Genomic DNA, 26,929 nt, shown 5'->3' on the forward strand with positions numbered 1-26,929 from the left:
TAATATCTTTTATACTTCCTCCAAACAATAAATAATAAATAGAAGATGAGGCAAATATTTTTTCTATAACATAATCTCCCTCATATCTCTCTCCATGAGCATGAGTTTTCATAGATGAATTAGTCATTTGACATTTTTTTCTGCTTTATCTGTAATTTACTACAGTTTTTTTTTTCTCATTTTAGGTTTTGTAGTGGTTGTGAATATGTCTTTTGAAAATCTGCAAAGGAAAGAGATACTGTGAAGTAACCTTGTACTCTTCTGCCTGAATTTAAGCAATTTTTCAAAAAAAATTTACATATTGACCAAGATAGAATTTGCTCAGGACCAACATCTGGAAACATTCCAGGTTACTTACTCATAAATTCTTCTTATACCATTTTCCAACTCTACTGTTTCTCTTGCCTTCTAGACGGTGCATTGCCACTGTGAGGGTGCATTGATGAGTGTGAGCTGATGAGTCTCTTTCAGTGGATGGATATGGACTGCAGTAAAAGCAGAACAAAAATAGGCCAAGGAGGCCCAAAAATATGAGCTTGTTTCCACATTTACCTCAAGTCAGAAAGTTGAAAGATACCTCTATTCCTTCAAGGTTATTGTGTTTCTACCTCAAACAAAAGTCCCATGTAGATTTAGATCAGTGAGTTCTGCTTTTTTAAGGTTATTCTCAACATGTGTTGTTAATAGGCAGTCAGGTATTTCAGGAATAGAGAGTAGATATGCTTCTACCTCAAACAAAAGACTCAGGATACAACTAAAGTTCCATTTCCATTAAAGAGGTAGCATTGAATTCCAACCAGGGAGTAGTTTGCCTATAGAATGTTTTGAGCTAGGGTGTAAGCAAGGTTTGCTTTGTTCTAGCAGCAGAATATTTAAATATGGATATAACCAAAGAACTTTAACTGCTCTATTCATTTTCTTGATTATGATAATACAGTTTTTATTATTATTTTTTTATTAAAAAAAATTTCTGCCTCCTCCCACACGTCCATTTGCCTCCCCCTCTTCCCACTCCTCTCCCCCTTTCCCCACTTCTCTCCACCTCTCTCTCCAGTCTGAAGAGCAAGCAGGGTTCCCTGCCCTGTGGAAAGTCCAAAGTCCTCCCCCATCCATCATGGTCTAGGAAGGTGAACATCCAAACTGGCTAGGCTCCCACAAAGCCAGAACATGAAGTAGGATCAAAACCCAGTGCCATTGTCCTTGGCTTCTCAGCAGCCCTCATTGGCTGCCATATTCAGAGAGTCCGGTTTTATCCCATGCTTTTTCAGTCCCAGTCCAGGTGGCCTTGGTGAGCTCCCAATAGATCAGCTCCACTGTCTCAGTGGGTGGGTGCACCCTTTGTGGTCCTGACTTCTTTGCTCATATTCTCCTTCCTTCTGTTCCTCACTGGTACATTGGGAGCTCAGTTCGGTGCTCCAGTGTGGGTCTCTCTCTCTCTCTCTCCATCCATCGCCAGATGAAGGTTCTATGGTGATATGCAAGATATTCATCAGTATGGCTATAGGATAGGGTCATTTCAGGTTCCCTATCCTCAGCTTCTCAAGGAACTAACTGGGGACATCGCCCTGGGCACCTGGGAGCCACTCTAGGTCCAAGTCTCTTGCCAACCCTAAGATGGCTCCCTTAATTAAGATATGTGCTTCCCTGATCCCCTATCCAACCTTCCTTTATCCCAATCATCCCGTTTCCCCAAGTTCCCCCATCCTCCCCTTCTCCTTTTTCTCTTCTCATCTACCCTTACCCCCCTCCCACCCCACCCCAAGATCCCAATTTTTTGCCTGACAATCATGTCTCCTTCCCATAACCAGGAAGATAGCTATATGGATTTCTGTGGGTTCAGCTTCTTATCTAGTTTCTTTAGGATATCGAATTATAGACTCAATGACCTTTATTTATGGCTAGAAACCAATTATGAGTTAGTACATCCCATGTTCATCTTTTGGGTCTGGGTTACCTCACTCAGGATAGTGTTTTCTATTTCCATCCATTTGCATGCAAAATTTGAGAAGTCATTGTTTTTTTACCACTGAGTAGTACTCTAATGTGTAGATATTCCACACTTTCTTCCATTGAAGGACATCTAGGTTTTTTCCAGGTTCTGGCTATTACAAATAATACTGCTATGAACATAGTTGAACAAATGTCCTTGTTATATGATCGGGCTTCTCTTGGGTATATTCCCAAGAGTGGCATTGCAGGGTCCAGGGGTAGGTTGATCTCGAATTTCCTGAGAAACCGAAACACTGATTTCCAAAGTGGTTGTACAAGTTTGCATTCCCACCAGCAATGGATGAGGGTACCCCTTCCTCCACAACCTCTCCAGCAAAGGCTATCATTGGTGTTTTTGATTTTAGCCATTCTGACAGGTGTAAGATGATATCTCAAAGTTGTTTTGATTTGCAATTCCCTGATTGCTAAGGAGGTTGAGCATGACCTTAAGTGTCTTTTGGCCATTTGCACTTCTTTTGTTGAGAATTCTCTTTTCAGATTAGTGCCCCATTTTTTAATTGGGTTAATTAGCACTTTAAAGTCCAGTTTCTTGAGTTCTTTATATATTTTGGAGATCAGACCTTTGTCTGTTGCAGGGTTGTTCTAGATCTTCACCCAGTCAGTGGGTTGCCTTTGTGTCTTTGTGACAGTGTCCTTTGCTTTACAGAAGCTTCTCAGTTTAAGTAGGTCCCATTTATTCAATGTTGCCCTTAATGTCTGTGCTTCTGGGGTTATACCTAGGAAGCGATCGCCTGTGCCCATATGTTGTAGGGTACTTCTCACCTTCTCTTCTATCAGGTTCAGTGTGCTCAGATTGATATTGAGGTCTTTGATCCATTTGGAATTGAGTTTTGTGCATGGTGATAGATATGGGTCTATTTTCATTCTTCTACAGGTTGACATCCAGTTGTGCCAGCACCATTTGTTGAAGATGCTCACTTTCTTCCATTGTATACTTTTAGCTCCTTTATCAAAAATGAGGTGTTCATAGGTTTGTGGGTTAAAATCCTGGTCTTCTATTCGATTCCATTGGTTGACTTCTCTGTTTTTATGCCAATACCACACTGTTTTCATTACTGTAGCTCTGTAGTAGAATTTGAAGTCAGGGATGGTAATGCCTCCAGATGTTCCTTTATTGTATAAGATTGTTTTGGCTATCCTGGGTTTTTTGTTTTTCCATATAAAGTTGATTATTGTCCTCTCAAGATCTGTGAAGAATTTTGATGGGATCTTGATGGGGATTGCATTGAATTTATAAATTGCCTTTGGTAGAATTGCCATTTTTACTATGTTGATCCTCCCAAACCAAGAGCAAGGGTGATACTTCCATTTTCTGGTATCCTCCTCGATTTCTTTCTTCAATGCCTTAAAATTCTTGTCAAATAGATCTTTCACTTCCTTGGTTAGATTTACTCCAAGATATTTTATGCTGTTTGTGGCTATTGTGAAAGGTGAAGCTTCTCTGATTTCCCTCTCTGCTTCCATACCCTTTCTGTAATAGAGGGCGCCTGTTTTTTTCTTTCATTTTATTTATATGATGGATTACATTCATAGATTTTCATATGTTGAACCAGACTTGCATCTCTGGGATGAAGCCTACTTGATCATAATGGATAATTTTTCTAATGTGTTCTTGGATACGGTTTGCCAGTATTTTGTTGAGAATTTTTGCGTCGATGTTTATGAGTGAGATTGGCCTGTAATTCTCTTTCTTGGTTGAGTCTTTGTGTGGTTTTGGTATCAGAGTAACTGTAGCTTCATAAAAGGAATTTGGCAATGACTCTTCTGTTTCCATATTGTGAAATACATTAAGGAGTATAGGTATAAGCTCTTCTTGGAAGTTCTGGTAGAATTCTGTATTGAAACCATCTGGTCCTGGGCTTTTTTTTGGTAGGGAGGTTTTTGATAACAACTTCTAATTCTTCGCGACTAACAGTGCTATTTAGATTGTTCACCTGGTCTTGGTTCAGCTTTGGTATATGGTATTTATCTAAAAACGTGTCCATTTCTTTTACATTTTCCAGTTTTGTGGCATACAGGCTTTTGTAGTAAGATCTAATGATTCTCTGAATTTCCTCTGTGTCTGTGGTTATTTCCCCTTTTCATTTCTGATCTTATTAATTTGCATATTCTCTCTCTGCCGTTTGATTAGTTTGGATAGGGGTTTATCAATTTTGTTGATTTTCTCTAGGAACCAGCTTTTTGTTTCATTGATTCTTTTGATTGTTTTCTGTGTTTGTATTTTGATGATTTCAGCCCTCAGTTTGATTATTTCCAGTCTTCTACTCCTCCTAGGTGAGTCTGCTTCTTTTTTTTCTAGAGCTTTCAGGTGGGCTGTTACGTCTCCAATGTGGGCTTTCTCTGTTTTCTTTAAGTGGGCACTTAGTGCTATGAACTTTCCTCTTAGGACTGCTTTCATAGTGTCCCATAAGTTTGAATAGGTTGTTTCTTAATTTTCATTGAATTCCAGGAAGACTTTGATTTCTGTCTTTATTTCTGCCTTGATCCAGGTGTGGTTCAGAAGTTGACTGTTTAGTTTCCATGAGTTTGTAGGCTTTATGGGGGTAGCATTGTTGTTGAATTCTAACTTTAATCCATGGTGGTCTGATAAGACGCAGGAGGTTACAAATATTTTCTTGTAACTGTGTAAGTTAGCTTTGTTACCGAGTATGTGGTCAATTTTTGAGAAGGTTCCATGACTACAGAGCAGAAGGTATATTCTTTCCTCTTTGGGTGGAATAATCTATAGATGTCTGTTCAGTCCATTTGCTTCATTACCTCCATTAATTCTCTTATTTCTCTGTTAGGTTTCTGTCTGATTGACCTGTCCATTGGTGAGAGAGGAGTCTTGTAGTCTCTTGCTATTAGTGTGTGCCGTTTGATGGCAGCCTTGAATTTTAGCAATGTTTCTTTTACGTACGTGGGTACTTTTATATTAGGGGCATAGATATTCAGGATTGAGACTTCATCCTGATGGATTGTTCCTGTTATGAGTATAAAATGTCCCTCTCTATCTTTTCTGATTGATTTAAGTTTGAAGTCAACTTTGTTAGAAATTAGTATGGCCACACCTGCTTGTTTCTTGGGTCCAATTTGCTTGATAAGCCTTTTCCCAGCCCTTTACTCTGAGTAGGTGCCTGTCTTTGTGATTGAGGTGTGTTTCTTGTAAACAGCAGAATGTTGGATCCTGTTTTCGTATCCAATCTTTTAGCCTGTGCCTTTTTATAGGTGAGTTGAGCCCATTGACATTAAGTGATATTAATGACCAGTGGTTGTTAACTCCGGTCACTTTTTTATTAGTAGAGTTTGTGTGTTTCCCTTCTTTGAGTTGCGCTGGAGAAGGGTCTCTAGATGTTTGAGTTATTGTGGTCATTGTTGAACTCCTGGGTTTGTGATTTTCCTTCTATTACTTTCTGTAAGGCTGGATTTGTGGCTGCGTATTGTTTGAATTTGTTTTTATCCTGGAAATTTTGTTTTCTCCGTTTATACTGAACGAAAGCTTGGCTGGGCGTAGTAGTCTGGGCTTGCATCCATAGTCTCTTACTTTCTGAAGTACATCTATCCAGGACCTTCTGGCTTCCAAGGTTTCCATAGAGAAGTCAGGTGTAAGTCTGATAGGTTTACCCTTATAAGTAACTTGATACTTTTCCTTTGCAGCTCTTAATATTCTTTCTTAATTCTGTATGTTTTGTGTTTTGATTATTATATGGCAACGAGATGGTTTGTTTTTTTGTTTTTTTTTTGTTTTTTTTTTTTTTTTGGTCCAGTCTATTCGGTGTTTTGTATGCTTCTTTTTTTTTTTATTGAGAAAAGGAGAAAATAAAAAACAAGTTTCCACCACCTCCCTGCCTCCCATTTCCCTCCTCCTCCTCCCAACCTTCTCACCCTCCTCCCACTCTTCTCCCCCACCACCAATCCACTCCCCCAAAGAGCATTCAGTGTTCCCTGCCCTGTGGTAAGACCTAGGTCCTCCCCCCTCTGTCCATATCTAGGAAGGAGAACATCCAAACTGGCTAGGCTCCCACAAAGCCAGCACATTAAGTAGGATCAAAACCCCTTGCCGTAGTCCTTGGAGTCTCATCAGCCCTCATTGTTCGCCATGTTCAGAGAGTCCAGTTTTATCCCATGCTTTTTCAGTCACAGTCCAGCTGGCCTTGGTGAGCTCCCAGTAGATCAGCTCCACTGTCTCAGTTGGTGAGTGCACCTCTCGTGGTCCCGACATCTTTGCTCATGTTCTCCCTCCTTCTGCTCCTCATTGGGACCTTGGGAGATCAGTCCAGTGCTCCAGTGTGGGTCTCTGTCTCTATCTCCATCCATCACCAGATGAAGGTTCTATGATGATAAGAAAGATATTCGTCAGTATTGTTCTAGGATAGGGTCATTTCAAGTTCCCTATCCTCAGCTGCCCAACGAACTAACTGGGAACCTCAGCTTGGGCACCTGGGAGCCACTCTAGGGTCAAGTCTCTTGCCCACCCTAAAGTGGCTCCCTTAACTAAGAGTTGTGGTTCCATGCTCACCTATCCACCGTTCCTTTGTCCCAACCCTCCTGTTTCCCCAAGTCCCCCCCTCCTTCCCTTCTACCTTTTCTCTCCCCATATCCCCTTACCCCAACCCACCCCACCCCCAAGATCCCAATTTTCTCCCCGGCAATTTTGTCTACTTCCCTTAGCCATGAGGATAACTATATGTTTTTCCTTGGGTTCACCTTCTTACTTACCTTCTTTAGGTTCACCTATTGTAGACTCCGTAACCCTTGTTTATGTCTAGAAACCAATTATGAGTGAGTACATCGCATGTTCATCTTTTTGGGTCTGGGATACCTCACTCAGGATAGTGTTTTCTATTTCCACCCATTGCATGCAAATTTCGCGAAGTCATTGTTTTTTTACCACAGCGTAGTACTCTAGTGTGTATATATTCCATATTTTCTTCATCCATTCTTCCATTGAAGGGCATCTAGGTTTTTTCCAGGATCTGGCTATTACAAATAATACTGCTATGAACATAGTTGAATAAATGCTTTTGTCATATGATAGAGCATCTCTTGGGTATATTCCCAGGAGTGGTATTGCTGGGTCCAGGGGTAGGTTGGTCCCGAATTTCCTAAGAAACCGAAACACTCACTTCCACAGTGGTTGCACAAGATTGCATTCCCACCAGCAATGGATGAGGGTATCCCTTCCTCCACAGCCTCTCCAGCAAAGGCTATCATTGGTGTTTTTGACTTTAGCGATTTTGACAGGTATAAGATGATATCTCAAAGTTGTTTTGATTTGCATTTCCCTGATTGCTAAGGAAGTTGAACACGACCTTAAGTGTCTTTTGGCCATTTGAACTTCTTCTGTTGAGAATTCTCTGTTCAGTTCATTGCCCCATTTTTTAATTGGGTTAATTAGCATTTTAAAGTCTAGTTTCTTGAGTTTTCTATATATTTTGGAGATCAGACCTTTGTCTGTTTTGGGGTTGGTGAAAATCTTCTCCCAGTCAGTAGGTTGCCTTTGTGTCTTAGTGACCATGTCCTTTGCTTTACAGAAGCTTCTCAGTTTAAGAAGGTCCCATTTATTCATTGTTGCCCTTAATGTCTGTGCTTCTGGAGTTATACATAGGAAGCAATCTCCTGTGCCCATCTGTTGTAGGCTATTTCCCACTTTCTTTTCCATCAGGTTCAGTGTGTTCGGGCTGATATTAAGGTCTATAATCAATTTGGACTTGAGTTTTGTGCACGGTGAGAGATATGGGTCTATTTTCATTCTTCTACAGGTTGACATCCAGTTGTGCCAGCACCATTTGTTGAAGGTGCTCGCTTTCTTCCATTGTATACTTTTAGCTCCTTTATTGAAAGTGAGGTGTTCATAGGTTTGTGGGATAAAATCCGGGTCTTCTATACGATTCCATTGGTCGACTTCTCTGTTTTTATGCCAGTACCACACTGTTTTCATTACTGTAGCTCTGTAATAGAGTTTGAAGTCAGGGATGGTAATGCCTCCAGAAGATCCTTTATTGTATAGGATTGTTTTGGTTATCCTGGGTTTTTTGTTTTTCCATATAAAGTTGATTATTGTCCTCTCAAGATCTGTGAAGAATTTTGATGGGATCTTGATGGGGATTGCATTGAATCTATAAATTGCCTTAGGTAGAATTGCCATTTTTACTATGTTGATCCTCCCAATCCAAGAGCAAGGGAGGTCCATCCATTTTTTGGTATCCTCTTCAATTTCTTTCTTCAATGCCTTAAAGTTAGTGTCAAATAGGTCTTTCACTTCCTTGGTTAGATTTACCCCAAGATATTTTATGCTGTTTGTGGCTATTGCGAATGGTGAAGCTTCTCTGATTTCCCTCTATGCTTCCATATCCTTTGTGTATAGGAGGGCAATTGATTTTTTGGAGTTGATCTTGTATCCTGCCACATTACTAAAGCTGTTTATCAGCTGTAAAAGTTCTTTGGTGGAGTTTTGGGGGTCGCCTATGTAGACTATCATATCATCTGCAAATAACGAAAGTTTCACTTCTTTCTTTCCAATTCGAATCCCCTTGATCCCATTATGTTGTCTTATTGCTATTGCTAGAACTTCAAGCCCTATATTGAAGAGGTATGGTGAGAGTGGACAGCCTTGTCGTGTTCCTGAGTTAAGCGGGATGACTTTGAGTTTCTCTCCGTTTAATTTGTTGTTAACTGTCGGCTTGCTGTATATAGCTTTTATTATATTTAGGTATGACCCTTGTATCCCTAATCTCTCCAAGACTTTTAACATAAATGGATGTTGAATTTTGTCAAATGCTTTTTCAGCGTCTAATGAAATGATCATACGGTTTTTTTCTTTCAGTTCATTTATATGCTGGATTACATTGATAGATTTTCGTGTGTTGAACCAGCCCTGCATCTGAGGAATGAAGCCTACTTGATCATAATGGATAATTTTTCGGATGTGTTCTTGGATTCGGTTTGCCAGTATTTTGTTGAGGATTTTTGCGTTGATATTCATGAGTGAGATTGGCCTGTAGTTCTCTTTCCTGGTTGAGTCATTGAGTGGTTTTGGTATCAGAGTAACTGTGGCTTCATAAAAGGAATTTGGTAATGACCCTTCTGTTTCTATATTGTGGAATACATAAAGGAGTATAGGTATTAGGTCTTCTTGGAAATTCTGGTAGAAGTCTGCAATGAAACCATCTGGTCCTGGGCTTTTTTTGGTAGGGAAGTTTTGGATAACAGCTTCTAATCCTTCGCGACTGACAGGTCTGTTTAGATTGTTCACCTGGTCCTGGTTTAATTTTGGTAAATGGTATTTATCTAAAAAAAGTGTCGATTTCCTTTACATTTTCCAGTTTTGTGGCATACAGGCTTTTGTAGTAAGATCTAATGACTCTCTGAATTTCCTCTGTGTCTGTGGTTATGTCCCCCTTTTCATTTCTGATCTTATTAATTTGCGTGTTCTCTCTCTGTCATCTGATTAGCTTTTATAGGGGTTTATCAACCTTGTTGATTTTCTCCAAGAACCAGCTTTTTGTTTCATTGATTCTTTGGATTGTTTTCTGTGTTTCTATTTTGTTGATTGCAGCACTCAGTTTGATTATTTCCAGTGTTCTACTCCTCCTAGGTGAGTCTGCTTCCTTTTTTCTAGAGCTTTCAGGTGGGCTGTTAAGTCTCCAATGTGTGCTTTCTCTGTTTTCTTTAAGTGGGCACTTAGTGCTATGAACTTTCCTCTTAGGACTGCTTTCATAGTGTCCCATAAGTTTAAGTATGTTGTTTTTTTATTTTCATTGAATTCCAGGAAGACTTTAATTTCTTTCTTTATTTCTTCCTTAATCCAGGTATGGTTCAGTAGTTGACTGTTCAGTTTCCATGAGTTTGTAGGCTTTCTGGGGGTAGCATTGTTGTTGAATTCTAACTTTAATCCATGGTGATCTGATAAGACACAGGTGGTTACTAATTTTTTTTTGTAACTGTGTAAGTTAGCTTTGTTACCGAGTATGTGGTCAATTTTTGAGAAGGTTCCATGAGCTGCAGAGCAGATGGTCTATTCTTTCCTCTTTGGGTGGAATAATCTATACATGTCTGTTAAGTCCATTTGCTTCATTACCTCCATTAATTCTCTAATTTCTCTGTTAGGATTCTGTCTGGTTGATCTCTCCATTGGTGAGAGAGGAGTCTTGAAGTCTCCTACTATTAGTGTGTGCGGTTTGATGTCTGCCTTGAGTTTTAGTAATGTTTCTTTTACATACGTGGGTGCTTTTATATTAGGGGCATAGATATTCAGGATTGAGACTTCTTCCTGATGAATTATTCCTGTTATGATTATGAAATGTCCCTCTCCATTTCTTCTGATTGATTTAAGTTTGAAGTCAACTTTGTTAGAAATTAGTATGGCCACACCTGCTTGTTTCTTAGATTCATTTGCTTGATAAGCCTTTTCCCAGCCCTTTACTCTGAGTAGGTGCCTGTCTTTGTGGTTGAGGTGTGTTTCTTTTAGACGGCAGAATGTTGGATCCTGTTTTTGTATCCAAATTCTTAGACTGTGCCTTTTTATAGGTGAGTTGAGCCCATTGACATTAAGTGATATTAATGACCAGTTGTTGTTAACTCCGGTCACTTTTTTAGTAGTAGGGTTTGAGTGTTTCCCTTCTTTGAGTTGCACTGGAGAAGGGTCTCTAGATGTCTGAATTATTGTGGTCATTGTTGGACTCCTTGGTTAGTGATTTTCCTTCTATTATTTTCTGTAAGGCTGGATTTGTGGCTACGTATTGTTTAAATTTGTTTTTATCCTGGAAAAATTTGTTTTTTCCATTTATAGTGAACGAAAGCTTGGCTGGATATAGTATTCTGGGCTTGCATCCATGGTCTCTTAGTTTTTGCAGTACATCTATCCAGGACCTTTTGGCTTTTATGGTTTCCATAGAGAAGTCAGGTGTAAGTCTGATAGGTTTACCTTTATAAGTAACTTGGCCTTTTTCCTTTGTGGCTCTTCTTTCTTTATTCTGTATATTTTGTGTTTTGTTAATTATATGGCGAGGGGATGTTCTTTTTTGATCCAGCCTATTTGGTGTTCTGTATGCTTCTTGAACCTTCATAGGTACCTCTTTCTTCAGGTTGGTAAAGTTTTCTTCTATAATTTTATTAAGTATATTTTCTGTACCGTTGAGCTGCACTTCTTCTCCCTCTTCTACTCCAATTATTCTTAGGTTTGGTCTTTTTATTGTGTCCCATATTTCCTGAATGTTTTGTGATGAGAATTTGTTGGACTTGCTGTTTTCTTTGATCAGTGCGTTTATTTTCTCTATGGTATCTTCAGTCTGACATTCTTTCTTCTATCTCTTGTATTCTGCTGGTTATGCTTGTTTCTGTAGTCTCTATTCATTTACCTAGATTTTCCATGTCCAGCTGGTCCTCTGTTTGTGTTTTGTTCTTTGCCGCCATTTCAGTTTTCAAGTCGTGAACTGTTTCCATTATCTGCTTGATTGTTTTTCCTTGGTTTCCTAGGGTATCATTCACTGATTTACTCAATTCCTCTTACTTACTGTTATACTTCTCATCCATTTCTATAAGGGCGTTATTTATATGCTATTTAAGGGTGTCAATCACTTTCATGAAGTCAGTTTTTTCTACTTCTTCTTGATTAAGGTGTTCATGTCCTCCTGTTGCGAGGTCGGTGGATTCTGTTGGTTTGGTGTTGTTTTTCAGATTGTTGGGTGAATTCTTGCATTGGCGTCTGCCCTTCTCTTCCTCCCAATACTCCCCTATGGATCTTCTTTTACAGGATCAGGTCTTCTTGCCCACTGATGAACCTTCCCAGTGATGTCACTCCCCAGTGATGTTTCTCCTGGTGTCCAGATAGGATCTCCTTGTTGCTCGGTTAGCTCGGGAACAAAGGGCCCACCCTGCTTGCTGCAGGCAGGCTATGGGAACAAAGGAGCTACCGCCAACCCCTTTGTCCTCCTGGTTTGGGTTCGGTCCCAGCTCCCGAGCAGGCTGAGCAGGGAGGTGCTATGCCGCCAAAGAAGGGAGGGAGGGAGGGAGACAGGGGGTGGGGGCATCTGGATGTTAGCTGGATGGGATAGGAAGAGAGAGGAGGTATCAGGCAGTATAGCCCCTGTAGGATGACCAGGAAGTGTAGGCGGGCTGAGATATGTTTGCGGCTGCCTCAGCACCCACTCACCACAATGATGTTTCACTGGGTGCCCAGATCGAATCTCCGTGCTGCTTCGTTAGCTCGCAAAGGGCCCACCCTGCTTGCTGCAGGCAGGCTATATGGACAAAGGAGCTACCGCCCTCCCCTTTGCCCTGGCAATTCGGGTTCAGTCCCAGCGCCCGAGCAGGCTGAGCAGGGACGCGCTATGCTGCCAAAGAAGAGTTTTGTATGCTTCTTTAACCTTCAAAGGAATATCTTTCTTTAGGTTGGGAAAGTTTTCTTCTATAATTTTATTAAATATGTTTTCTGGACCGTTGAGCTGTAATTCTTCTCCTTCTTCTATCTCAATTATTCTTAGGTTTGGTCTTTTTATTGTGTCCCAGATTTCCTGAATGTTTTGTGATGAGGATTTGGTCGTTTTGCTATTTTCTTTGATCAGTGTGTTTATTTTCTCTATGGTATCTTCAGTTTCTGACATTCTTTCTTCTATCTCTTGTAATCTGTTGTTAGTACTCATCTCTGTAGTTCCTGTTTGTTTACCCAGATTTTCCATCTCCATTCTTGCCTCGGTTTGTGTTTTATTCATTGCTTCCATCTCATTTTTCAAGACTTGAACCGCTTCCCTAACCTGTTTGATTGCTTTTTCTTGTTTCTCTTGGTTTTCTTGCGTGTCTTTGAGCAATTTATTCATTTCCTCTACCTTTTTGTTTGTAATCTCTAATTGTTTATGGCAGTTTTTCACCTCCTGTTTAAGGTCCTCTATTATTTTCATATAGTTCACATTTGAGTAGATTTCTTCTATTTCTTCTGGAGTAGGGTGTACAATTCTTCTTATTCGGGATCCCTGGATTCTGGTGGTGTCATGTTGCCTTTCAGGTTGTAGGAGGAATTCTTGCCTTGGCGCCTTCCCATCTCTTCCTTCAAATAGAGCCAGGAGAGGCATGCTGTCTTGGTCCAGTCTCTGCTGTGATTGACTCTCTGGGTGTATCTCTTCAGTGTAGAAGCAGGAACCGTTCCCGTCCAGATGGGATTCCTCAGCAACTAAACAGGGCCTCTAGGTAGCCCAATGATCCTGGGGCAAAAGGATGAACGGAGCAAGGAGGGGGGGGCGATATCCAGAAGAGTACCAGAAGCCTGGTACAGGAGATGAAGGGGCTCAGGCTCCCTTACAGGGGACCCTGAGGCCTGCCCAGTAGGCAGGCACTCACCGCTCTGCGTGGGTAGCCTTAGTGTAGGAGCTTAAAACTGTTCTTGAGCACTGGTCCTAGCATACAGCAGAGCAGGGTTGGGGAGGGGTGCTGGGGGGTGGGTCGTTCGAAAGAAAGACAGCCCTGCAGAAGGAGCTGGGGGAGGGGGGTTTGTGCTCTCTTCCAGGACAGTCCGCCCCTGGATAGCACACACTCATCTGTCCAGATGGAATTCCTCAGCAACTAAACAGGCTATTAACACATTCTTGATAGAAAAAAGAAAAATAAATAAATAACACCATACAATTCAATAACTATTGAAACCAATGATGAAATTAAACATATTTGATTGCTGGATTCATACTTCTCTTACATATATTGGAATGAAGATTAAGCTTCATAAGATTTATTTTCACATAACGGGCTTCTCCTCAACCTGGAAGAATTCGATGATGTCATTAGAAGGAATGGGATCATCATATTACCTGAACAGACTCCAGAAATGCAGATTTTTTCATAGATTCAAAATGTACCAGTGCGAGTGTGTTTGTGTGTGTGTGTGTGTGTGTGTGTGTGTGTGTGTGTATATATTCAAAGAAAGAAAGAAAGATATTATTTGAGATGTAAATGCATGAAAAAATTTTGTTAAAATACCCTCTAAAGTCAGTTTGAAGAAAATATAACACTTGTATGCTAAGCTGGACAAGGGCACACAACCATTAAGTGAGAAGATACTTTTGTGAACTGAATAATAAAATTGGTAGTAAGTTAAGCAGAAGTGCAGAGCAGAGGTGTAAACAGTGAGGAAGGTCATACAACATGTATGTGAGTGTGATATGATGGAATTTCTTAGGTTATCTTTTAATTAAAACAATAGTAATCATTACACATAAAATAAAACTGGGTACATAGCTAAACCAATACTGATGTAAATTTCATTTGCACTCTTGAAGGATGATTTTTCTGATTCTCAAGTTAGAATAATTTTCAATTTTCTGAGAAAGGGGCTGTTCAAACTTCTTTGCAGGATTTTGAGATCTTACTCCTCATACTATGTCACCTTGACTAACCTTAACAAGGCAAGGTGTTTATTCTTGCTACAAATTGGAATCCCATGTCACATTGATATCCATGGGAGGGCTGATATTTTGTGAATGGAAACAGAGAAGGAGGAGATTGTGGTTAGAGGCAGATGGGAGGCAGGGGAGGTCTGAGAAAATGGGAGGGAGATGAAACTGTAGCTGGGATATAAAATAAATAAATACATAAAGAGGAAGTTGATTTGCTTTGTGTTCCTATGAGAGACTTTGTCTGTGATATCCTTCTCTGTCACATCTTAGTCCCCCAAAACAGCTCATCACAGAATCAGGGCTCATGTCCTTTTACATGGTGATCTTTAAATGTACTAAGTTCAAAAGGAGAACTCCAGTCCTGTTTACCTCATATTAAATGCTAAGTAAATCTTCCAACCAAGCAGAGAAAGATATGCCCTACTGTTGGGGACCAGCCTCAACAAAAGTACCACTTGCCAGGGTAGGAGTGTGGAGATTTAGAAAAATTTGTAAAGAATACAAAGATGCATGTTAAATTAATAAAACAGAATAGTACTGGGAGGAAGTTCCAATAAGTACTGAAATTGCTCACATATAATTTCCAATTGGTTGAAAGCTTTACTGGGTATAGTAGTATGGTCTTGCATCCATGGTCTGTTAGGGTCTGTAGCACATCTATCTAAGATCTTCTGCCTTACATAGTTTCCTTTGAGAAGTCAGGTGTAATTCTGATAGGTTTACCTATTTATTTCACTTGACCTTCTTCCTTTGTAGCTCTTAATATTCTTTCTTTATTCAGTATGATTTGTGTTTTGATTATTATATGGCAAGGGGAATTTTCTTGATCCAATCTATTTGGTGATTTTTAAGCTTCTTGTACCTTCATAGGGAATGCCATTCACAGTGAGATCATTTCCTTTCCATTGTCTATGAATCAAAGATATAGAATACTCAGCTCCCTCTCCAGCACCATGTCTTCATGCCAGCATGTCCCAGGAAGATAATAATGGACTTAGCCCCCAACTATAGGACATCCAATTAAATGTTATTGAAGTCTACTGAGCAAAAAAGTGTTGTATGATTGTCCAAATTAACCTGTTCAATCAAAATCAAATTATTTGTCCTATCAGGGCCTTCTGTTTTTACCTTTATAAACTGCTATTTTCCTACAGGCCCCACCTGTCTCTTCTAAACAGAGGCAGTGCTATGTACTCCCTGATCAAAACCTGTTCCCTCCTCCCTTGCTGACTTACCTCTATTCATTCTCTATCTCTTGTCTTTGATTCTTTTTCCCTACTCATTGTCCTCTTGGACACATAAATCTCCTTTTGGTTGAGAACTTGATCTTAGTATGTTGTGTGTAGACTTCAAGGGTCCCTACAGATTCTGTTTCCTGTTTCTTATATGTCAGTGTGTTTTGGCTGGTGAATTCATACTAAAAAATATATCACATAAGTTGTCCTATAGAAGACATGATCTCCATCTATTTCAGGGAAACAATTCATAAAACACAAAGACATCAAAAATCTCTCTAACCACGAGATCTGAGATATTAAATACACTATGTGCAATACAGTGATTAATCATTTTAATCTCTGTAAACTCACTAGTTTCAGTCAATTCATCATAGCATTCAGTAAGGACTGAAAATATCTGTGTTTTCTGATAATATAAAATGTTATCACCAAGACAAAGTTAAATAGACAACATGTTATTTTATTTCATTTCCCACATTTATAATGAATATTCAGAAATGAAAGAATTGCTATGCAGCAGTGTCTCTCAGCTACATCATCAGCAAAGGATTCAGATATCACAATGTTTACTCAAACACTGAATTTAAATATTCTGTCAATAAATGGCAGTAGTTGTAGTAATCATTTTTTTCTCTCTCCAGCAGATGGGGATAATTGTGTGAAGTGTCCAGAGGACCAGTATGCCAACAGAGAACAGAACCAGTGTATTCAAAAAGCTGTGGTCTTTCTGAATTACAAAGACACCTTAGGGATGGTTCTTACCTTAATGGCCTTGTTATTCTCTGCATTCACAACTGTGGTTCTTGGGATATTTGTGAAGCATCGCAACACTCCCATTGTGAAGGCCAACAACCAGAATCTCAGCTACACCTTGCTAATTTCACTCATCTTCTGTTTCCTGTGTCCCTTGCTTTTCATTGGGCATCCCAACTCAGCTACCTGTATTCTGCAGCATATTACATTTGGAGTTGTATTTACTCTGGCTGTTTCAACTGTGTTGGCCAAAACAGTGACTGTGCTGTTTGCTTTCAAAGTCACAGCCCCTAGAACAAGGATGAGGTATTTTCTGGTTTCTGGTGTTCCCAACTACATCATTGCCATCTGTATGCTCATCCAAATTATTCTCTGTACAATCTGGTTGCATTTTTATCCTCCTTTTATTGACAAAGATGTGCACTCTGAGCATGGCCAAATCATCATTGTGTGCAACAAGGGCTCAGTTATTGCATTCTACTGTGTCCTGGGATACCATGGCTCCCTTGCATTAGGGAGCTTCATTGTTGCTTTCTTGGCCAGGAATCTCCCTGACACATTCAATGAAGCCAAGTTGCTGACCTTCAGCATGCTGTTGTTTTGTAGTGTCTGGATAACCTTCCTCCCTGTCTACCACAGTACCAAGGGCAAGATAATGGTGGTTGTGGAGGTTTTGTCCATCTTGGCTTCCAGTGCAGGGCTACTGGGATGCATTTTCATCCCCAAGTGCTATATAATTTTGTTAAGACCAGACAGAAATTCTCTTCAAAAGTTAAGGGAGAAAACATCTTTCTGAACACACATTTCATAAATTGTAACTGACAATTACTGTATTGGTTCAGAACCACCTAATACAATACAATGTAAACTGTATGAATGGCTAATGATTCTCATCATTTCTTCTAATCATGAGGCACAGCAGTGTCATGTATACTACTTTTCTGTACATTGTCATCTATAATCATCAACACAGCCAATTATTTTATGATTCAATTTTTTACAATTAGTGTACAAGAGATGTATTCCTTTATTCCTCAATTTCCCAGCAACATTAAAATTAATGCTCAGTAATTGTACTGATAAAGGAGTGAATATGGAACTTTGAATGCAAATGAAAACAGAGAAATCTTTTAGTAGAGTTAAATATTGCTATCAGATGGAAAAACTAATATGCTCATTTTTGGAGCAAGAAAAGTGAATACCATTGCATCCTAGGAGTTAGAGGAGTAGTATTTAGGAGAGAGAGAAATGTCTGATAAATAGATATAATGGATATTGAGGAAGATGAAATGTTTCTCCACATTGAAATTCATGTGTGCTTTTTCTAAGGAAATTAGTTCACTATCCATTCCTCACAACTTGCAGTCCTATAACAATAGCTCTAATAAAAGATTTGCACTCTTCTGACTTCCAAGAACACCTACATTCAGATGTGCATATAATAACACACTCAGAAAACTAACATACTCCTAATTGAAATTAAAATAATTTTTAGAATTGAATTTATAAATCACTGAAATGGAACACTGGTTTTATTTTTTCCCTTCATTAAAAATATTTTTTCCCAGACAATAGTTTCTGATTATGGCTCCTCCTTCCTTTATTTGTTTATTTTTCTATACTCCTTCCCATAACCCCTTTATGTTATTTTATCCACCGCTTCTATCTCTCACAGCAAAATAGTTTTCTATGGGAAAGAAAAAAAATAATACTAAGATTAAGAAAAGCTAATGCTTTATGTTAGGTCAAAATGAAGAAACATGAGGAAATATCTAAAGAGAATCAATAGAATCAGTCCTATGCATTTGCACCCTCATGAATCCCATAAAATTTAACCTGAAACCTATAATAAATATTCAAAGTATCAGTAGGTTAAAAAGAGGAAATTGTTCTACATATGTACTACACACATATATAATGTATGTATTGGTTAATATGTATGTTATGACAAGCTAACAATTAGAGACAAGGGGGAAACTCTGACACAACACTGGGAGACAAGGACATCCAAGAATTAGGTTGAGTGAATTTTCTGCTCACATCTCTTTCTGGACATTCAAATTCTTTATTGAGACTTTTAGGAGGAAAGGCAATTATCATAAGTCAGTGATTATAAACTGGATTATATTTCAGGATTAAGGATGAAGCCCATGTTTACTTATACTTTCAGGTATGTAACCGCCACTGAGAAACACACATGTAAGAACTGTGCCTGCTGCTCCAGGTTCTGTGATTTCTTCGTGTTTCAATCCTGTTTATATAGAAGGCCTTTTTTCTTTGCTGTCCTCCACATAGCCTGGCTTTAATATACTGTATATCATCTTCCATACTATTTTCTGTGGCTTGCAGGAAGAAATGTGAAGGAAACAACACTTTTAAATTTAGATTTCTTTTTCTCACCACTATGTCTGGTTGTTATTTCTATATTTTTTTCTTTCTGCTGCAGAAAGTTTCTCTGATGATCTCAAAACAAGGCCCTGATCTATAAGTGTAACACAATGCCATTGCAAGACACTTGTTCTTTTTTTTTATACATTAGGATTTGGTTTTACTGTAGATAACTTGACCATCTCGTCTCTGATTTTTCTTCACCCAAGTAGTGTCTGGTTGGATCAATTTTGTGGATCTGGTATTCAATCTAACCTGATATTGATTACTTACTCTTAGAAATTTTGTGCAACCATCCTTTCATCTATCTTGCAGGCAGGATATCATTGTAGATCAAAAGGTTTTTGCATGTCTTTTCATCTATAGTTTATGTTTGGTACAGGATAAAGTATATTTAGGTACCAAATACACTAGAATACTGGGATAAAACTCAATGAAAGCACCAGGTCAACTTCTGCATGTTCAATCTGTTGTGAATTTGAAGTTGTTTAGGTTTTATTAAAAAGGTCTTGCCATCAATCTGTGGATGATCATCTATAATCTTTTCAGTAAATAGGGTGTTTGGTGACAGCCATTGTATGACTTTTAGGCAATAACTCAATTGGATGTAACCATATGATAAAAAGTCTGCCTCGCTTATTCATTAGTAAATTCATTTAGATCTCCTGCCATGCTACTAAAAGTGTTTATCAGCTGAAGAAGTTCTTTGGTGGAGTTTTTGGGGTTGCTTATGTACACTATCATATCATCTGCAAATAATGACAGTTTAACTTCTTCCTTTCCAATTCGAATCCCTTGATCCCCTTATGTTGTCTTATTGCTATTGCTAGAACTTCAAGCGCTGTGTTGAAGTGGTATGAAGAGAGTGGACAAGCTTGTCGTGTTCCTAATTTTAGTGGGATGGCTTTGAATTTCTCTCCATTTAATTTGATGTTAGATTCCGCTTGCTGTAAATAGCTTTTATCATATTTAGGTATGACCCTTGTATCCCTAATCTCTCCAAAACCTTTATCATAAAGGGTTGTTGAATTTTGTCAAATGCTTTTTCAGCATCTAATAAACTTAAAAAAACAATATAGAGGAAGCCAAGAATCAAAATCAATTCAAATGGAGAGAAACTCAAAGTCCTTATACTAAAATCAAGAACAAGATATGGCTGTCCACGGTCTCTATAGCTATTCAACAGGGTACTCGAAGTTCTAGCAGGAACAATAAGACAACAAAAGGAGATTAAAGAAATACAAATTGGAAGGAAAAAGTCAAACTCTCACTATTTGAAAATGATATGGTATTATACATAAGCGACCGGAAAATCTCTACCAGGGAATGCCTACACTTGTTAAACACCTTCCATACTGTGCCAGGATACACAATTAACTCAAAAAAATTAATAGACCTTCTATGTTCAAATGATAAAGGGGATGAGAAGGAAATGAGAAAAACATCACCATTTTAATACCCACAAATCTCATAAAAAAATCTTAGGTTTCCGTGCTCCCCTGTCCAACCTTCCTTTATCCCAATCCTACTGTTTCCCCAAGTCCCCCCATCTTTCCCTTCTATCTTTTCTCTCCCCATTTCCCCTTACCCCCATCCCACCCCACCCCCTAGATCTCAATTTTCTCCCCGGCAATTTGGTCTACTTCCCTTAGTCAAGAGGATAACTATATGTTTTTCCTTGGGTTCACCTTCTTACTTAGCTCCTTAGGTTCACCTATTGTAGACTCCGTGACCCTTATTAATGGCTAGAAACCAATTATGAGTGAGTACATCCCATTTTCAACTTTTTGGGTCTGGGATACCTCACTCAGGATAGTGTTTTCTATTTCCATCAATTTGCATGCAAAATTTGAGAAGTCATTGTTTTTTACCGCAGCATAGTACTCTAATGTGTATATATTCCATACTTTCTTCATCCATTCTTCCATTGAAGGGCATCTAAGGGAGCCACTTTAGGGTTGGCAAGAGACTTGACCCTAGAGGGGCTCCCAGGTTCCCAACCCAAGGTCTCCAGTTAGTTCCTTGGGCAGCTGAGGATCGGGAACCTGAAATGACCCAATCCTAGAGCAATACTGACGAATATCTTGCATATCATCATAGAACCTTCATCTGGTGATGGATGGAGATAGAGACAGAGACCCACACTGGAGCACTGGACTGAGCTCCCAAGGTCCCAATGAGGAGCAGAAGGAGGGAGAACATGAGCAAAGAAGTCGGGACCACGAGGGGTGCACCCACCCACTGAGACAGTGGAGCTGATCTATTGGGAGCTCACCAAGGCCAGCTTGACTATAACTGAAAAAGCATGGGATAAAACTGGACTCTCTGAACATGGCGAACAATGAGGGCTGCTGAGAAACCAAGGACAATGGCACGAGGTTTTGATTCTACTTCATGTTCTGGCTTTGTGGGAGCCTAGCCAGTTTCGATGTTCACCTTCCTAGATATGGACGGAGAGGGGAGGACCTAGGACTTACCACAGGGCAGGGAACCCTGACTGCTCTTTGGACTGGAGAGGGACGGGGAAAGGAGTGAGGGGAGGGGGAGAAGGGTGGGAGGAGGGGTAGAAGCGTGGGAGGAGGGAGAGGGAAATGGGTGGATGGGAGGAGTTGGAAACTTGTTTTTTTTTTCTTCTTTTCTCAATAAAAAAAAAATGTTAGGGTATAACTAACCAAACACGTGAAAGATGTATATGACAAGATCTTTATTTCTTTGAAGAAGAAATTTGCCAATGATATAAGAATATGAAAAGATTTCCCATGCTCTTCGATATGTATTGACAAAATAGTAAAAATAACAATTCTACCAAAACTACTCTACAGATTGAATGCAATCAACATCTAATTCTTAGCCAAAGTCTTCACAGACCTTGGAGAACAATATTCAACTTCACATGGAATAACAATAAAAAAAATCCAGAATAACCAGAACAGTTCTCTAGAATAAAAAAAAAAAAAACGTCTGGAGGAATTCCCATCCCTGACATCAAGCTTTTCTATAGAGCTACAGTAATAAAAAAGGCTTGGTATTGACATAAAATCAGACAGGTAGACCAATGGAAATGAAAAAAGGATCCTGACATTATTCCTCATACCTATGAACACCTGATTCTTGACAAAGAAGCTAAAATTATACAGTGGAAAAAATGTTGGACGGAGCGTGAGGCCACTTGTTTTCAGGCCACCAGGATAGATTAAACCTGAAATAATCACACAGAAACTGTATTAATTAAACCACTTCTTGCCCATTAGTTTTAGCTTCTTATTGACTAATTGTTATATTAATTTAGCACAATTCTACTCATCTGTATTTCACCATGAGGCTGTGACTTACTGGATAAAGTTCCCAGTGTCTATCTCCAGAGGCTTGATGGCTTCTCTCTGAGTCGACCCTTCTTTTCCCCAGCATACAGCCTAGCTTTCCCCACCTAGGTCTGTTCTTCACTGTCAAAAGCTAAAAGCAGTTCTTTATTCATTAACTAATAAAAGCAACATGCAGACAGAAGGACCTCCCACATACAAAAGAAAGCATCTTCCAAAAAATGGTGCTGGCATAACTGAATGTCAGTATGTAAAAGAATACAAACAGATTCATCTACCCCATGTACAAAACATGTATAAGTGATCAAAAACCTCAACATATATCCAGTCACACTGAACCTCATTGAAGAGGAAATGAGAAGTATCAATGAAATTATGGGCACAGGAGACCACTTCCTAAATGTAACCCCAGTAGCATAGACATTGAGAGCACCAATTAATAAATGGGACCACTTGAAACTAAAGAGCAGCTATAGGCAAAAGACACAATCACTAAGACAAAATGGTAGTGTATTGTTTGGGAAAATATCTGCATTAGAACCACATTAGACAGAGGACTGATCTCAAAATCTATATAAAAACTTCAAAAGTTAGACACCAAATTATAAAATAATTAATAAGAATTGGGTAGATATCTAAACAGAGCATAATCAACAGAAGAACTGCAAATAGCAAAAAGACAATTAAGGAATTGCTCAGCATTTTTAGCCATAAAGAAAATGCAAACCAAAATGAAGCTGAGATAGTATCTTATGCAAGTTAGAATGGCTAAGATCAACAATACCAAAGACATCTTATGTTGGTAAGGACTCAGAGTAAGAGACACCCTCCTCCATTACTGGTGAGAGTACAATCTTGGATAACCACTTTGTAAAACATTGTTGTGGTTTAGAAAATCTTCCTCAAGATCCAGCAATATGTTCTTGGGAATATACCCAAAGGATGCATACTATTACCAAAAGAACATTTGCTCAACTATGTTCACGACATTGTTATTTGTAATATCCGTAAACTGCAAACAACCTAGGTTACCCTAAACTGAAGAATAGATAAAGAAATTATGGTATATTTACACAAAGGAGTATTGCTCAGAATTACAATGAATGAAATCTTGAAATTGGCATTCAAATGGATGGAATTATAAATAAAAAATTCCGAGTGACATAAACTAGACCCAGAAAGATGACCATGGTATATACTCACTCATGAGTGAATATTACATGTAAATCAAAGTATAACCAGTCTATAGCCCATGATCCCAGAGAAGCTAAGTAACAAGGAGAACCCTAACAGAGACATAAATGGATCCTCCTGGGTTTGGAAAAGAGACAAGATCTCCTGAAAATCTTGGGAATATGGAGGAAGGATTGAAGGGGTGTGAGAAGAGAGAAAGAGAGGGATGAGGGAATATGAGGGAACAGGATGCTCAAGAAAGGAGAAGGGCAGTGAGGGAGAGCAAGAAAAGAGATATCTTGATTGAGGGAAACAGCAAAAGGCTAGTGTGAAACATGGCACCATGGAAATTCTCAGGAATTTACAAGGATGGTCCCAGTTAAGACTCCAAACAATAGTGCAGAGGATGTCTAAACTGGCCTTCCTCTTTAATCAGATTGATGACTACCTTGTCATCATAGAATCTTCATCCAACAACTAATAGAAGCAGATACAGAGATCCACAGTAAAACATTGGGCCTACCTTCTGAAGACCAATTCATGAGAGGGAGGAATGATAATGTGAGCAAAGAGGTCTGGTGTATGATGTTGATACCCACTGAAAAAGCTGACGTAATCTAGTGATACCTCACTGATTCTGGACTGATTGTGAGGGAACCTGCATAGGATCAACCTAGGACCACTTATGCACAGGACAGCTGTGAGACTTAGAGAGTCTGTGGGATCATTGGCAATGATCATGGATTTTTCCCTTGAACTGGCTTGAACTGGCATCTTGGAGCACATTCGTTTTGGAGGAATACCTTGCTCAGTCTAGATATAGGGCAGGGGGCCCTGGTCTTGCCTCAAAGTGAAGTCTCAGTTTTTATTGACTCGCCATGGGAAGCCTTGCCCATGGTGGGGATTAGATGGCAGCTTGGCAGGGAAGGGTGGAATACAAGGATTGAGGAAACATTGTATTAACACATTATTGATCGAAAAAAGAAAAATAAATAAATAAGCACCATACAATTCAATAACTATTGAAACCAATGATGAAATTAAACATATTTGATTGCTGGATTCATACTTCTCTTACATATATTGGAATGAAGATTAAGCTTCATAAGAATTATTTATACATAATAAATTATTTATTATTATATTATATTATTATTATTATTATATTATACATAATAATTATTTATACATAATAAATTCTCCTCAACCTGGAAGAATTCAATGATGTCATTAGAAGGAATGGGATCATCGTATTACCTGAACAGACTCCAGAAATGCAGATTTTTTTCACAGATTCAAAATGTACCAGTTGAGAGTGTGTTTGGGTGTGTGTCTGTGTGTGTGTGTGTGTGTGTGTGTGTGTGTGTGTATATATATATGCATATATATGTATATTCAAAGAAAGAGACAAAGATATTATTTGAGATGTAAATGCATGAAAGAATTTTGTTAAAATACCCTCTAAAGCCAGTTTGAAGAAAATATAACACTTGTATGCTGAGCTGGACAAGGACACACAACCATTAAGTGAGAAGATACTTTTGTGAACTGAATAATAAAATTGGTAGTAAGTTAAGCAGAAGTGCAGAGCAGAGGTGTAAACAGTGAGGAAGGTCATACAACATGTATGTGAGTGTGATATGATGGAATTTCTTAGGTTATCTTTAATTAAAACAATAGTAATTGTTACATATAAAATAAAACTGGGTACATAGCTAAACCTATACTGATGTAAATTTCATTTGCACTCTTGAAGGATGATTTTTCTGATTCTCAAGTTAGAATAATTTTCAATTTTCTGAGAAAGGGGCTGTTCAAACTTCTTTGCAGGATTTTGAGATCTTACTCCTCATACTATGTCACCTTGACTAACCTTAACAAGGCAAGGTGTTTATTCTTGCTACAAATTGGAATCCCATGTCACATTGATATCCATGGGAGGGCTGATATTTTGTGAATGGAAACAGAGAAGGAGGAGATTGTGGTTAGAGGCAGATGGGAGGCAGGGGAGGTCTGAGAAAATGGGAGGGAGATGAAACTGTAGCTGGGATATAAAATAAATAAATACATAAAGAGGAAGTTGATTTGCTTTGTGTTCCTATGAGAGACTTTGTCTGTGATATCCTTCTCTGTCACATCTTAGTCCCCCAAAACAGCTCATCACAGAATCAGGGCTCATGTCCTTTTACATGGTGATCTTTAAATGTACTAAGTTCAAAAGGAGAACTCCAGTCCTGTTTACCTCATATTAAATGCTAAGTAAATCTTCCAACCAAGCAGAGAAAGATATGCCCTACTGTTGGGGACCAGCCTCAACAAAAGTACCACTTGCCAGGGTAGGAGTGTGGAGATTTAGAAAAATTTGTAAAGAATACAAAGATGCATGTTAAATTAATAAAACAGAATAGTACTGTGAGGGAGTTCCAATAAGTACTGAAATTGCTCACATATAATTTCCAATTGGTTAGAATATTTCAGGTGCCAAAAAGTATGAGTAAGATTAAAAAGAACTGTATTATCATGATACAAGAAAATGAATAGAAGAGTTGAAATTCTTTGGTTATATCCATATTTACATATTCTGCTGCTAGAACATAGGAAGCCTTGCTTACACCCTAGCTCAAAACATTGTATAGGCAAACTATTCCCTGGTTGGAATCCAATGCTACCTCTTTAAAGGAAATGGAACCTTAGTTGTATCCTGAGTCTTTTGTTTGAGGTAGAAGCATATCTACTCTCTATTCCTGAAATACCTGACTGCCTATTAACAACACATGTTGAGAATAACCTTGAGAAAGCAAAACTCACTGATCTAAATCTACCTGGGACTTTTGTTTGAGGTAGAAACACAATAACCTTGAAGCAATAGAGGTATGTTTCAACTTTCTGACTTGAGGTAAATGTGGAAACAAGCTCATATTTTTGTGACTTCGTGACCTATTTTTGTTCTGCTTTTACTGCAGTTCATATCCATCCACTGAAAGAAACCCATCTGCTCATGCTCGTCAATGAACCCTCACAGTGGCAATGCAGGTTCTAGAAGGCAAGCGAAACAGTAGAGTTGGAAAATGGTATAAGAAGAATTTATGAGTAAGTAACCTGGAATGTTTCCAGATGTTGGTCCTGAGCAAATTCTATCTTGGTCAATATGTAAATTTTTTTGAAAAATTGCTTAAATTCAGGCAGAAGAGTACAAGGTTACTTCACAGTATCTCTTTCCTTTGCAGATTTTCACAAGACATATTCACAACCACTACAGAATCTAAAAGGAGAAAAAAAACTGTGGTAAATTAAAGATAAAGCAGAAAAAAATTGTCAAATGACTAATGGATCTATGAAAACTCATGCTCATGGAGGGAGATATGAGGGAGATGATGTTACAGAAAAAATATTTGCCTCATCTTCTATTTATTATTTATTGTTTGGAGGAAGTATAAAAGATATTATTGAGTGTTTGAAAAGTGGAACACAGAATCTGTAGTGATCTTGTTGAATATTCAAAAACATTTTATAATGCTATAAATGTAACTGATTCTATGGGGATTTGGATGATTGTAGAACAGCAGGATTCAGAAAAATTCAGAATTGCAGCTGACTATTTGTTCTCAAGAAAATGGAAGCACAGTGTTTCGTAGATACTCTGTTACTGTCAGTCCTGCAATATAAGCCCCACTGTGCGAGCTGT

At 38.7% G+C, this 26,929-nt stretch overlaps 1 protein-coding gene across 1 annotated transcript in view; it reads left to right on the forward strand.

The window, feature by feature from the left end:
* The window catches only part of LOC121449794, an 81,705-nt gene extending 64,546 nt beyond the window's left edge, over positions 1–17,159 (forward strand). The window contains 1 exon segment of the mRNA XM_041654470.1: positions 16,255–17,159. Within this exon segment, the coding sequence (XP_041510404.1) occupies positions 16,255–17,159 (905 nt within the window).
* Positions 17,160–26,929: the final 9,770 nt, after the last annotated feature.

Source organism: Microtus oregoni, unplaced genomic scaffold, assembly GCF_018167655.1.
Source record: "Microtus oregoni isolate MIOR12 unplaced genomic scaffold, Mior012 000006F_ref0000085, whole genome shotgun sequence".
Lineage (NCBI taxonomy): Eukaryota > Metazoa > Chordata > Mammalia > Rodentia > Cricetidae > Microtus > Microtus oregoni.